Source organism: Sycon ciliatum, chromosome 1 (genome assembly GCF_964019385.1).
Source record: "Sycon ciliatum chromosome 1, ocSycCili1.1, whole genome shotgun sequence".
Taxonomy (NCBI): Eukaryota; Metazoa; Porifera; class Calcarea; order Leucosolenida; family Sycettidae; genus Sycon; species Sycon ciliatum.
Window position 1 is genome coordinate 86,596,056 of NC_088643.1, and position 13,146 is coordinate 86,609,201.

Sequence of the window (13,146 nt, forward strand, 5' to 3'; positions counted from 1 at the left end):
CGAGCAGTGCTCAAACTCACTTTCATGCCATGGAATGTCCAAGCACTTCTTGTCAGTCTGGTGCTAAATTGTGCACGTCTGACTCTTCAAGATCTGGTTTAGTTGGTGAACTCTAATGCATAACTTGTGCCCTACTGTTTTCCATGTTTTCATTCCAATATTTCCTTTGCTCGCTACCTAAGAATTTAAATGTGCTCTAACAGGTAGTGGGGTGCAATGTACAATAATTCTCTCTTTGTTGATTGCCATTTTTAGCTAATGCCATAAAGCCGTCGTGGCATGAAAATGTTCCAACTAAATGCACTGCAGCAATCAGTAAAGAACCTACATTACGAAAGGTACGAAGACTGTAAACTAAAACAACTAACTTCAAGAACATGAGAACAACGGAAGATATAGAAAACGAGCACGGCAGGACAGTGCGTAGATTACTAAACTATTCATGCTCGGATATGGTACGATGCACATAGAGAGTGTGCTCAGGTTACACACTCAGACATGAATGGTGATAACATGTGAATGCATAAGAGGGGGCATAGAAAGGTCAAACACTGACCTGGATTGGACATCCGTAACAGTGGTCAGTTACGGCTAGGCTATAGCATACAATGCATGGAACAGCCATGAATGAGTCTCGGTCGACCTACCAAGCATGACCAGCACTAATGCACTGGACTACAACTATCAAAACAAAAGAAAGACCGGAATATTCTAGAACAAATCTAACATACCTCCCTCACGAACGAAGAGTGATAACTAGCATCTGAGTGAGTCTAAGAAAAGAAAGTGCAAGTAACGTAGCAATGAAGTGAACTAACAGACTGCAAGTAGTGTTCACTCAGTACCTTCGACTTCAAGGGGCACAAGCCGATGGACAGCTCGCTTGTAGAATCTCTCAGCCACCTTGACCTTCACCACTCGAACAATACCATCCTTGCCGGGATAGACCTCTGCAACACGCCCAAGCGGCCAGTGTGACCTTGCTGTGTGCTCGTCCATCACAAGCACAACGTCTCCTTCCTGAACGTTACGCTGCTTCTGCAACCACTTCACTTGAACGTTCAGCTTTGGGACGATTTCTTTTAGCCAGCGCTTCCACACATCGTCGATGATGCGCTGTACGACCTCCCATCGCTTCCTTGGGTGAACTTGCGTCTCTGTAGTTATGTTGGCTTCAGCGGCCATTGTAGAATTGGCATGTCCAACTAGGAAATGCTGTGGTGTCAATGGCTGAAGGTCCTCAACATCTGACGTCATGGTGCAGAGAGGACGACTATTGATGAGGTCTTCGGCGTTAACCAGTGCCGTGTGTAATTCCTCGTCTGTCAAATCAGCTCTGTACAGCACACCCTGTAGCACTCTTTTCATGGATTTGACCATCACCTCAAACACACCGCCGAAATGAGGCGCCCTTGGTGGGTTGAATGCCCACGAGATGCCACGTGACGTCATCTCCGCGGCAAGCCTGGAGTTGTCCAGTGACTTCACAGCTGCTCTCAGTTCTTGATCTGCCGCGACGAAGTTGGTACCGTTGTCGGACACCATCTTTTGTGGCACTCCGCGGCGCTTAGTAAACCGGCTCAGAGCTAGCAGGAAACCGGCAGTATCTAGAGAGTAGACGAGCTCAAAGTGACATGCTCTGGTCAGGAGACAGGTGAAGACACATACATACCGCTTGGCCTGAGATCGACCACGACCCTGGCGTGTGTGGAATGGTCCAGCATAGTCCACTCCGACCTTCGCAAATGGTTGTTGTGGTCCAGACGTTCTGAAGTTAGGAAGCGGTGCCATTGCTGGTGTTGCCGTCTTGACGTAGCGCTTCCGACGGAGAATGCACTTGCTCCTGTGCTCTTTGACTGCTGCCTTGCCTTTGACTATCCAGTATTCACCAGCGAGCAGTGATAGAAGGTGGTTCGTACCGACGGCATGATTGGCGTTCGCATCGGCTGCTGCGATGATTAGCTTTGTTGTTCTGTGACTTCTCGGTAAAATCACTGGTGTCCGAATGCCGGGTGGTAGATGGTGTGCAGTGCGAAGTCTCCCATTGACCTTGAGAACACCAACGCCACTAGTGGTGTCTAGTACTGGTTGAAGCTTTTGTAGCGGTGAGGATGCTGAGAGGCCCTTGCCTCCTGTGACATCTGCAAACGTTCTGCCATAAACCTCTCGCTGAGCCAAGCTGATCCATACACACTTAGCACTCCATAGCTCGGACACTGTCAACTCTGGCACGGAGACGTTTCTCCCAGTTGGTAGAGTTATGGACTTGGTCGCAATCTCAGGACTGGCGGCTTGCGTGCTGCGTCGCCTAGCATTGTTGACGAATCGTCGACACCATGCGGTTATCCGTACGAGGTGATCCCAGGAGGAGAAGTGGTCTGGATGAAGACGGCTTGTGGGCAGCTCTTGCGTAGTGGCCACCATCGTGATCTCTCGTTTCAATTGACCTGGAAGCTCTGCTGGCGGCACGATGTGCTTACTGGGCCATGTGGAGGTGGGCTTGGACAAGAAGGCTGGACCTGTCCACCATGTTGCATCATCGGCCAGCTGCGTCGCACCAACACCTCGACTTGGCATATCAGCAGGGTTGACTGTGGTGCTGACGTGACACCATTGACTTGCATTACTGAACTCTTGGATCTCCGAGATGCGGTTTCCGACTTCGATCTTGATTTTCCTGCTGGGCGATCTTACCCAGTACAACACATTCATCGAGTCAGTGTAGAAGTACTGCCGTGATACAGGAACATCAAGTGCCTCACCCACTGAGCAGCTCAACCGAGTGCCTAGCACTGCACCTTGCAGCTCCAGCATGGGGATGGTCTTGCGCTTGATAGGTGTTGGTCTTGCCTTGGCGAGCGCTAATGTCACCTTTGCAGTCCCGTCATCACGCTCTTGTCGGGCGTACGTCACAGCGGCGTAAGCTGATGCAGACGCGTCTGTGAACGTGTGGAGTGTCAGAGGCTGATCTGAACTGATCTCGGTGAAGCATCGGCTTGCCTTCACATCTCTCAGACTTGGGAACTCTGAGAACCATTGCTTCCACTCCGATGCTTGATCACTGTCCAGAGGATCATCCCAGTCTGTTCCACGGATGCAGGTGGCTTGGAAGAGAATGCGACTGCAGATGGTGAATGGACACAGCTGTCCTCTGGGATCAAACAGTCGGCACATTTGACTGAGCACTCCTCGCCGTGTGAACTGGACGTTGCTCGGTTCTGGATAGATGAATGTGAACTGGTCATCATCTGGCTCCCAGGCGACTCCAAGAGCCTTGTGAGGAAGAGGTGGCAGTTCACTGCTGGCTATGGTCATCATCTTGTTGCTGGCTCGATCTTCCAGTGGGATGGAATCCAACACCGCTTCCGTATTGCTCATCCACTTCCGCAAGTGAAAACCACCACGCTGTGTAACTTGTTGAAGGTCACTCCGAGTGACGATTGCAGATTGTACTGACGGTAGCGACATCAGCAAGTCGTCCATGTAGAAGTTGTCATCAATGGCCTTTGCTACCTCGGCGCCAGCCTCGCTGCTGAATTTCTCTGCCGTTGCTTTCAGTGCTCTTCCTGCGAGGTAAGGTGATGCACGCATGCCGAATACAACCCGGCAGAACTCAAAGAACACCACTGGGTCCTGTGGTGACTCACTCCACATGAACCGATGGTACTTGCGATCCGTCTCGCACAGCTCGACTTGTAAGAACATCTCAGAGATATCTGCGGCGAGTGCGATCGGCTGATGACAGAAGCGGAGTAAAACTTTCACCAAGTCACTCTGCAACTTCGGACCGGTGTGCATGAGATCGTTGATGCACTCTCCGTGCACCTTGGCTGAGCCATCAAACACCACGCGAACTTTTGTTGTGGCCTTGTCTTCTCTGATTACTGGGAAATGAGGCAGAATCCACTGGTCGACACCAGCAGCCTGAACTGCGGACGTTGATACTGTGTGAATGTAGCCCTTCTTCAGGTAGTTCTGAAGCACTTCTGAGTAGCGCAGCTGTACAGTAGGAGTTTTCTGGAACAGACGGTGTAGCGAGCAGAGCCGCTTCCTGGCGTACTGTTCCGATCTCTGCTGAATCTTTGGCTTGCTACTGTTGCCTCGCCATGGGATGCCGACAACGAACCGTGTGCCGTTGTGGTGGAGACTTTGCACGGTCATTGCGTCAGCCTCACGCTCATCCGGAGTCAGGTAGGATGATGTGCTCTTGGCCTGCATGCCAACGCTCTCGAGGTCCCAGAACTTGTTGACGGTGTTTATCAGTGTACTGTCACTTACAGCCAGTAGTGATTGTTCCGTCATCTCTGATGCGCTGTCAGTCGGACCTTCGCCGAACAGTACCCAGCCCAACGGTGTCTTCCTGGCAATTGGACCTCCCTCACTGCAGAATCGTTCGGCAAGTGAAATGTGCAGCTGTGGCGCATTGAGACCAATCAACAGATCCACTCTGGACTCGTTGCTTGCAGGTACGACGTCACTGAGATGCGGCCAGCGTTTCAGTTCCTCTGTCCAGTCGAAGGCTGGGACGGGACGCATGATGCGCGGAAGCATCCACACTCTGACGGTCGTTGACGACTGGCCATCAGCGTGACATAGTTCAGCTGATGTATAATGCTCCAGACGGAGCTTCTCTCCCCCCAGAACAGCGGTATCCAGCGGGACGTTAGCTTTCGTTGTCTGTAGCCCAAGCTGGCTGACGAGTTCTGTGGTTATAAAGCTGCAAGAAGATCCTGAATCCAGGAAGACGTTAGCTTTCCTTGACCCTGTCGGACCCTTTGCGGTGGTGGCAACAGTCATGAACGCGACAGACTTGGGCTCGATGGTAGTGCCACATGCAGTCTGGGTGTGTGCTGTCTTGTCGGCTGCTGATGCCTCTGTGCTTGTATCCTGGCAAGTAGCTGAGCGGTCCTTGCTGTGTTGACTATTGGCTCCGGTTGTCCGTTGGTTCAACTTCGTGTAGTGTAGCAGGCGATGATGTGGCCTACTACAGATGCTGCACTTGGACTGCTTGCATGACTTTGCCTTGTGGCCTGGGCCAAAGCAGCAACAATCAATGTAGGTAGTTCTGTTTATTGCCAGAGAGTTAGTAGTGTCCGCTTGTTCAGATCATTGTTACTGGTAACAAACAGTGCACTAGATAGAATCTGAACTTCCAACTATCAGCGAAAGTGGAAATGCTGTCAGAACTGACAAGTAGAGAAAATTGTGTCCGTCTATATGCGTGCACACGTGTGCGTGTCAGGGGTCACAATCCTGTATAACCATCTTGCGGCCATTTTGAATTTCACATGTGCCAAACACGTGAAACTGCGCCATACTGGCCATTCAGGGTCTGTGATTTTTAATTTTTTATAAACGACAGCAATGTGTATTTGATTCCAGTGCAGCGACTCTTTTTTTTTGCACATCATCCTGAAATTTCACATGCTGGATCCTGGAATATATCCCCACACTTCTACCGAAGAATTATTGAGAAAGATCGAAAAATACTCTAATCACGGGCAAGATACGATTTTGAGTTGTTTCTCAAGATTTCTCCTCGGTTCGAAGAGAATTTTAGGGGGAAGAAAAATAGAAATCTATGAATTGACTCAGTAGAAGAAAGAGATGATAAGTTCACACCAAGTACACAAATGTCGGTTCAGCTCATTTTATTGATTGCGGTTATCAAATTATTGTCTCCTCGCCGTTTGTTTAAATTTTATTTCTGTTTTACCTATTCTGCAGTTGCATGCATGTGTTCACCTCATTGACCTCGCTTGTTCCTAGTTTCTTTTGTCCGGCTAGCCAAGCTTGCTTGGTCATGGCAACGCCGACAGACTTATAATAAGGCCAAAACAAATAATGACCTTGTTTCCGGTCGCCCGACCGGGCCACTTTTTCCCAAATTCAGAAACTTTTTTTTGGTCCCAAATGTATGCAAACGGTGGCAATGCCATGTGTGCAAGTGCACTAAACGAGTCATAACTCAGTCAAATCTCAACCGAATTTCACAATTGAAACACCTACAAGGTAGCAGAGATTCTCAGCTGTCGGCTCGAAAACCTCCGGGGTCGATACGAGCTAGAATAACGGAGCTGGAAGGACTCGAACTGTTTGCTTGATTTCTCAGGATGTACGAAAACAGGAATACACCACATGCTGTACAAGAACAGTGAGTCAGTCAACTTTGACATTGATCCTTGCCATGATATAATGTACAATGTACATGTGTAGGTGCTCTTGTCCATCAATGCCACAACGATTGAGGAACCAAAAAAAGTATCCAAAAAAAGTTTCATTCCGGCCGACCGAGTCTCCTTTTTGAGGGGTTGCCGACCGGAAACAAGCCTATTTTTTGTTTTGGCCTAATAATAATAATGGCTTCTATCATCACTCACGACATGCCTCCGTTTCTTGTTGCCTCAATGTAATGACTCGTGGTCCAAATAGGGACAACACAATGTAATAATTATGAATAGCCCTGAAACCCAACTTAGGGTGCTGGGTAGTGTGCTATGTAGCATCAGATGTGGTATGCCCAGCACCAAAGAACAACTCAACTTATGCCAACATCACCCGGAAGAGACGTAAAAGAGCAAAGTGTTTGATGTGTAATGATGGAGTTCCTCTGCTTACATGCATAAGCAGTGAGTGGTCTTCACGCATGTCCTGGGACCCACAAATACGAATCAGCATTATGGTCCTTCAGAGATACATGCAAGCAAAGAAATACAAGAAAGGTAACGGAAATCGTTCCGAAGCCCAGTCACCGATTGTATGCACACACGTGGCAAGTGCAACAGCAAGCACCGTGGAAGGCACAGCAGAACAAAAGTTGAAAATACAACTCTAGAAATACCAGAAGAGCAGGCTCCATGAATATAATCACTTCTCAAATGCTTGAGACTTGGATTTAAAAATTTAATGCTACGACAAAAAATGACTATGTACATGGAAAGTTGGTTGCTCCCCACACTAGAGGTCGAGCTTTTCTGCCGCCTTGACTGGACATTTGACTGAGTCACGACTGCCATTCAGAAACTTGACAAACTCACGACTTCCATCCAGACACTTGACTGACTCACAACTGCCATCCAGAGCAGAGAAGAAGTCCCTCGAGCCCTCCACCCGGCAAACCTGCAAGAAAGCACCACTCCCTGCTCAATACACAGTGTTTCGGGGAATTCACCCCTCATGCAGTTGAGCTTGAGTAGGCTGACGAACGTTGTGCTTAGCGACCAACATTCCTATAAACTTGTCACCGAAGTCGCTACCACTGTAATTGTACATGCATATCATTATTTAGTGGCAGATTTGATCTTGCGACACTCCGGGCAGGTCCTGTTCTTGCGCTTTGGCTTACTCTTCAGCTGCAAACAAGCCATGTGGAACAAACGAATACTGCAATCGTTGTTGGAACATCGCAGTACCTCGCCAGCCTTCACAGACTTGCAGTAGCAAAACTCCGGAGGGTCTTCTTGATCCGCAGTAGATGTTGTACTGGCAGCACCAAGTGGTTCCGAGGCTGATGTAGCTGCTGAAGATGCATCGGCAGGAAGAGTGGAGAACGTCTTAGTGAACCGTTTCCCAACAAGCTCTGGGAGAACAGCACACTGGAAGAATTTCTTGGCACTTGCTACCGCTTCACGGATGAAATCTGTGTCTGCAGAGATATGCTCCACAAACAGCTGACCTTCATTCCACACAACAAAGTCACAGTACTGCACCTTACACACCATCTCATCTGTAGCTGCACTTGGTAGTAGTACATGTGATCTTGCTTAAGATGGAGTGCTCCGCCGGACTTTACTAGACAGAACTTCCCTGAATAGGCAGCATCATGCAGGCTACTGTCTCGGCACCCGTACGGGCACTTCACTTCCACCACACCATTGCCACAGCAGGAGCACTGCACAAGGGAGTCGGGAGTAGCGCCAAGATATGGATAGTCCGGATGAATTACAAAGCCACTGGGCAGTACTTCAACCTTCTGATGTATTGCACTGGCATGTTCGCTATAGTTCTCAATTGCCTTCTGCTCATGATCACATCCCCATTGCGTGGCTTTGCTACGAAACTTGTGTGCCTCAGGGTAACACACAGAGCGGACTAAGGACGCAGAGGGCTGGCTAATATCCGTGCGAACAGCAGACTTCAACTTTGAAGCTGTGATTCGGCCGGCACGAAATTCAAACCAGGCCTTGGAAACTGCCTGGTTCCGCGTAGCCTCTTCCACAGCGCATGCTTCCTCCTCTGAAACACAGACCGCTGGAAATACTGCCTCGCAACGAACGAGCAGGTCCCCAAAACTAGCATCCAGCATGGTTCGTACAATAAATCCAAAATGGGCGGATATCCCTCGGGCTTGGAAGGTACGTACCTATCGCAGAACCCGGGAACAAGGGAGAGTAATGACGGTTTACCAGCTTGACATAAATGTCCATATAGTTCACCCAGCTCAGCACTGGAGGGTTGCTTAATATCAGCAGGGACCTTCTCCTCCGACCTACGGCGCTTGGTCCCATGCTGTTTAGTGTCGGGTGCAGTGAAGTTTATATCACGAATCCTAGCATACTCCACCTCCTTCATTGAAGGAGTTGACCATTGGCACGGCAATGAAGTGCTTCCGGTGTTCTGAATCAGCTGCGTTCGAGAATACAGGCTGAACAACAGTGCAGCAACGTGAGAACAAGACTCACCAAGACCAGCCATGCAGGTGCAGTGCGCACAAATCACGCTACCGTCGTTTTGTGCAGCAATCCAGGGTTGCAGATGGGTGCCGGAAACTGACTGGGAATGGCGGACTTTGGCGATGACAAACTTGCTGTCACATGTGTCAGATTCGGACGCTGGAAACGCACGAACATCGTCGACCCAGCCATTGACAAGGTATTTGTAGCCTTCCAAGCTCTTGTAGGCCTTGAGCTGCTCCTTGGTGTAGGGGCTGGACGCGTCGACCGAGAAATTGTAAATATCGGGATAGTCCACAAGTGGAAATTTATCTTTCTCTAAAAAAATACTTCTGGGCCGGTACGGATCACTTGAGTCTGGTGCAACGCGCTCGAGCTTTTCACGGTACCGGCATTTGCTGGAGTCATCTAACTCGTCATACACTTTTGAAAACTTAGGAGAAGTCATGGTCACTGATTCAGCCTTCGTACACTAGTCCTTTGTAAAGAACAGAAGAGGAACGTAACAGCGATACAGGAAATTTCCTTCGTGAAATTATTCCAGGCACATGTAGTTCTTTTGAACTTTTCATCTCTTTTGCCACCCCTGCGGAGCGCGGCCGCTTTGGCCGCCTGCACGCCACCTACACGCCGCCTACGCGTGATCCTTTCGCATAACCTCTATTGTATTTGGCACATATTGAAGCTTGCCATTGGTCCTCAATGACCAAATCCGTCCACCATTGCAGTTTTCAAAGCAATGTTAAGAACGTGCGGGTAGCGGCCTATGAAATAGGTTTCGTTCTTGAACAAGCCACCTAATGCGACCGCATTTCCCTTCTCTTCTCCGGACTGCGTAGAGGCATTATCTCCAACCACTCCGCCTACTGAGTTGATTCCATCGACATTCTTCAAGATGTGGAAGTCTGCTTTAGTTTGATCTTCTCCGTGGCCACCTGCGACAAGTGTATCCGCTAATAAATATCTTGCTGGGCAATTGCGTTTCGCTGACCAGTTGTGCACCCCCACCATGTGCCTGGCTTCTCCTTTCTTATTCGAGTCATCTGCGAAAACTGCAATGCCATAGGGTGTTGAGGAGAGGTTGTCAAGGAGGATAGCCTTGTCAACCTCTCCTAGAAGCAAGTAGTTCCGTTTGACAAGCGGCGATGGTGAACATGTTGTGCCAAGATGGCTGCAGCGAGCTTTACCAGTTAGTGCATGGTGGCTTATATGTATTTCCAATCCTGTCTTCTGATTAGACAATAGGCATGCAATCTGAAGAAACCGCATCTGTACCATGAAGCACGGGCAATGGGCTGCCCGCGCAACGCCTTTTCGCACTCGTGTGTCCGGACTGCGTAGAGGCATTATCTCCAACCACTCCGCATACTGAGTTGATTCCATCGACATTCTTCAAGATGTGGAAGTCTGCTTTAGTTTGATCTTCTCCGTGGCCACCTGCGACAAGTGTATCCGCCAATAAATATCTTGCTGGGCAATTGCGTTTCGCTGACCAGTTGTGCACCCCCACCATGTGCCTGGCTTCTCCTTTCTTATTCGAGTCATCTGCGAAAACTGCAATGCCATAGGGTGTTGAGGAGAGGTTGTCAAGGAGGATAGCCTTGTCAACCTCTCCTAGAAGCAAGTAGTTCCGTTTGACAAGCGGCGATGGTGAACATGTTGTGCCAAGATGGCTGCAGCGAGCTTTACCAGTTAGTGCATGGTGGCTTACATGTATTTCCAATCCTGTCTTCTGATTAGACAATAGGCATGCAATCTGAAGAAACCGCATCTGTACCATGAAGCACGGGCAATGGGCTGCCCGCGCAACGCCTTTTCGCACTCGTGTGTCACAGTGGCCGGCATTCTTCTTCCTCTTTCGACGTTTCGGGTAATTCACTCCCGACAGGTCTGTTTTAATGTTTGCAGAGGTTGTGAAACTCTTAATATAGCTTTGAACTCCAAAAAGACTTGCTTCTGCATTCACTATCACCAACAAGAAAATGAAGGCTATGAGTATGAAGAAAGAAAGAGTTGATTCGGTTTGTTGCGGCGGGAAAACGGGTGTAGCTACAATGTACCTTGCTGAACTCGACATTGTCGCCATGCTGACTCTCCACTACCAGGAGACATTTACAAAGACAAAGATGTGTCGTTGCTGCTCCAGACCGATTCCCAGTAGACGCCAGACAGAAAATTGGTTTAAAAAAGAGGAGGTCGGCACAAGACCTATCATCGCTGTGCTAGGTACTTTTAGAAGGCAATCGAATACAAGAAGCAGCAGACTGTCGAATCGAAAGAGAAAGACACTTAGGGATGGTTATGTCTGATGTTGTTCGACTTGGAAAGTTGGAGATTTGTTTTGTGTAGCTCGAACGCAGGAGTCCAATCCACGATTTGAAGAAAAAAACGAGGCCCGCTCCTTGGCGGCCTGGTACGTGAGGATACTGCATGAATATGTGCCATATGTACATTTCTATGCGTGTGTATACGTATTCACGTGTTTTCCTGCATGTACATGTATGTGGGTTTGTGTGCATGTAATGTATCCATGTCACCCAGGGTATTCAGAGTGAGAATACGAGGCGGCCGCTATTCTGTGATGCAAGTGATTGTGCTGATGGCCATCTTGCTAGTCATCATACAAACTGCTCTCCACAGCAAACTGCCGTGATGCGTATGTACTGGTATCCCGTCCATGCATGTATGTACAGTCTCCATGAATACAGGTTTGGCATTATCTCCAACCACTCCGCATACTGAGTTGATTCCATCGACATTCTTCAAGATGTGGAAGTCTGCTTTAGTTTGATCTTCTCCGTGGCCACCTGCGACAAGTGTATCCGCCAATAAATATCTTGCTGGGCAATTGCGTTTCGCTGACCAGTTGTGCACCCCCACCATGTGCCTGGCTTCTCCTTTCTTATTCGAGTCATCTGCGAAAACTGCAATGCCATAGGGTGTTGAGGAGAGGTTGTCAAGGAGGATAGCCTTGTCAACCTCTCCTAGAAGCAAGTAGTTCCGTTTGACAAGCGGCGATGGTGAACATGTTGTGCCAAGATGGCTGCAGCGAGCTTTACCAGTTAGTGCATGGTGGCTTACATGTATTTCCAATCCTGTCTTCTGATTAGACAATAGGCATGCAATCTGAAGAAACCGCATCTGTACCATGAAGCACGGGCAATGGGCTGCCCGCGCAACGCCTTTTCGCACTCGTGTGTCACAGTGGCCGGCATTCTTCTTCCTCTTTCGACGTTTCGGGTAATTCACTCCCGACAGGTCTGTTTTAATGTTTGCAGAGGTTGTGAAACTCTTAATATAGCTTTGAACTCCAAAAAGACTTGCTTCTGCATTCACTATCACCAACAAGAAAATGAAGGCTATGAGTATGAAGAAAGAAAGAGTTGATTCGGTTTGTTGCGGCGGGAAAACGGGTGTAGCTACAATGTACCTTGCTGAACTCGACATTGTCGCCATGCTGACTCTCCACTACCAGGAGACATTTACAAAGACAAAGATGTGTCGTTGCTGCTCCAGACCGATTCCCAGTAGACGCCAGACAGAAAATTGGTTTAAAAAAGAGGAGGTCGGCACAAGACCTATCATCGCTGTGCTAGGTACTTTTAGAAGGCAATCGAATACAAGAAGCAGCAGACTGTCGAATCGAAAGAGAAAGACACTTAGGGATGGTTATGTCTGATGTTGTTCGACTTGGAAAGTTGGAGATTTGTTTTGTGTAGCTCGAACGCAGGAGTCCAATCCACGATTTGAAGAAAAAAACGAGGCCCGCTCCTTGGCGGCCTGGTACGTGAGGATACTGCATGAATATGTGCCATATGTACATTTCTATGCGTGTGTATACGTATTCACGTGTTTTCCTGCATGTACATGTATGTGGGTTTGTGTGCATGTAATGTATCCATGTCACCCAGGGTATTCAGAGTGAGAATACGAGGCGGCCGCTATTCTGTGATGCAAGTGATTGTGCTGATGGCCATCTTGCTAGTCATCATACAAACTGCTCTCCACAGCAAACTGCCGTGATGCGTATGTACTGGTATCCCGTCCATGCATGTATGTACAGTCTCCATGAATACAGGTTTGGATTTTTGATCAAATGAACTATTGAATTCCCTACTAGGTATATGAAAAAATATGTTTTATCTTCCGCCAATGAGGCTACCATCTTTAGGGTGTGCTATTTTGCTGAAGTGTTGATTGGAAATGATTCATTGGCGTGATGCTGAATAGTGCCTTATAAATCGCTTTTTGTTGACACTTATCCTACTCACACTGCTGATGGCAACTGTTTCTATTGTTGACAGTACTAGTACTGTGCATGAGCACAGATGGAGTGTAAGAGTTGCATTCCCCTGAATGTGCGCTGTAATTGTCTACCCTGAATATCTCTTTCAAAGTTCTAATGAACTACTACTATCATTTCTGTCTTCTCCGTGAAGTCGCATCACCCATGAATGGGTTACTAATGTCCTTG

The 13,146-nt window shown here is 48.4% G+C and overlaps 1 protein-coding gene across 1 annotated transcript in view; it reads left to right on the forward strand.

The window, feature by feature from the left end:
- Nucleotides 1-12,424, forward strand: part of LOC135806112 (uncharacterized) — a 71,592-nt gene extending 59,168 nt beyond the window's left edge. The window contains exon 29 of the mRNA XM_065320258.1: nucleotides 11,214-12,424. Within this exon, the coding sequence (XP_065176330.1) occupies nucleotides 11,214-11,325 (112 nt within the window). The 3' untranslated portion in view covers nucleotides 11,326-12,424. The remainder of the gene's footprint in view (nucleotides 1-11,213) is intronic.
- The last annotated feature ends 722 nt before the right edge of the window (nucleotides 12,425-13,146 follow it).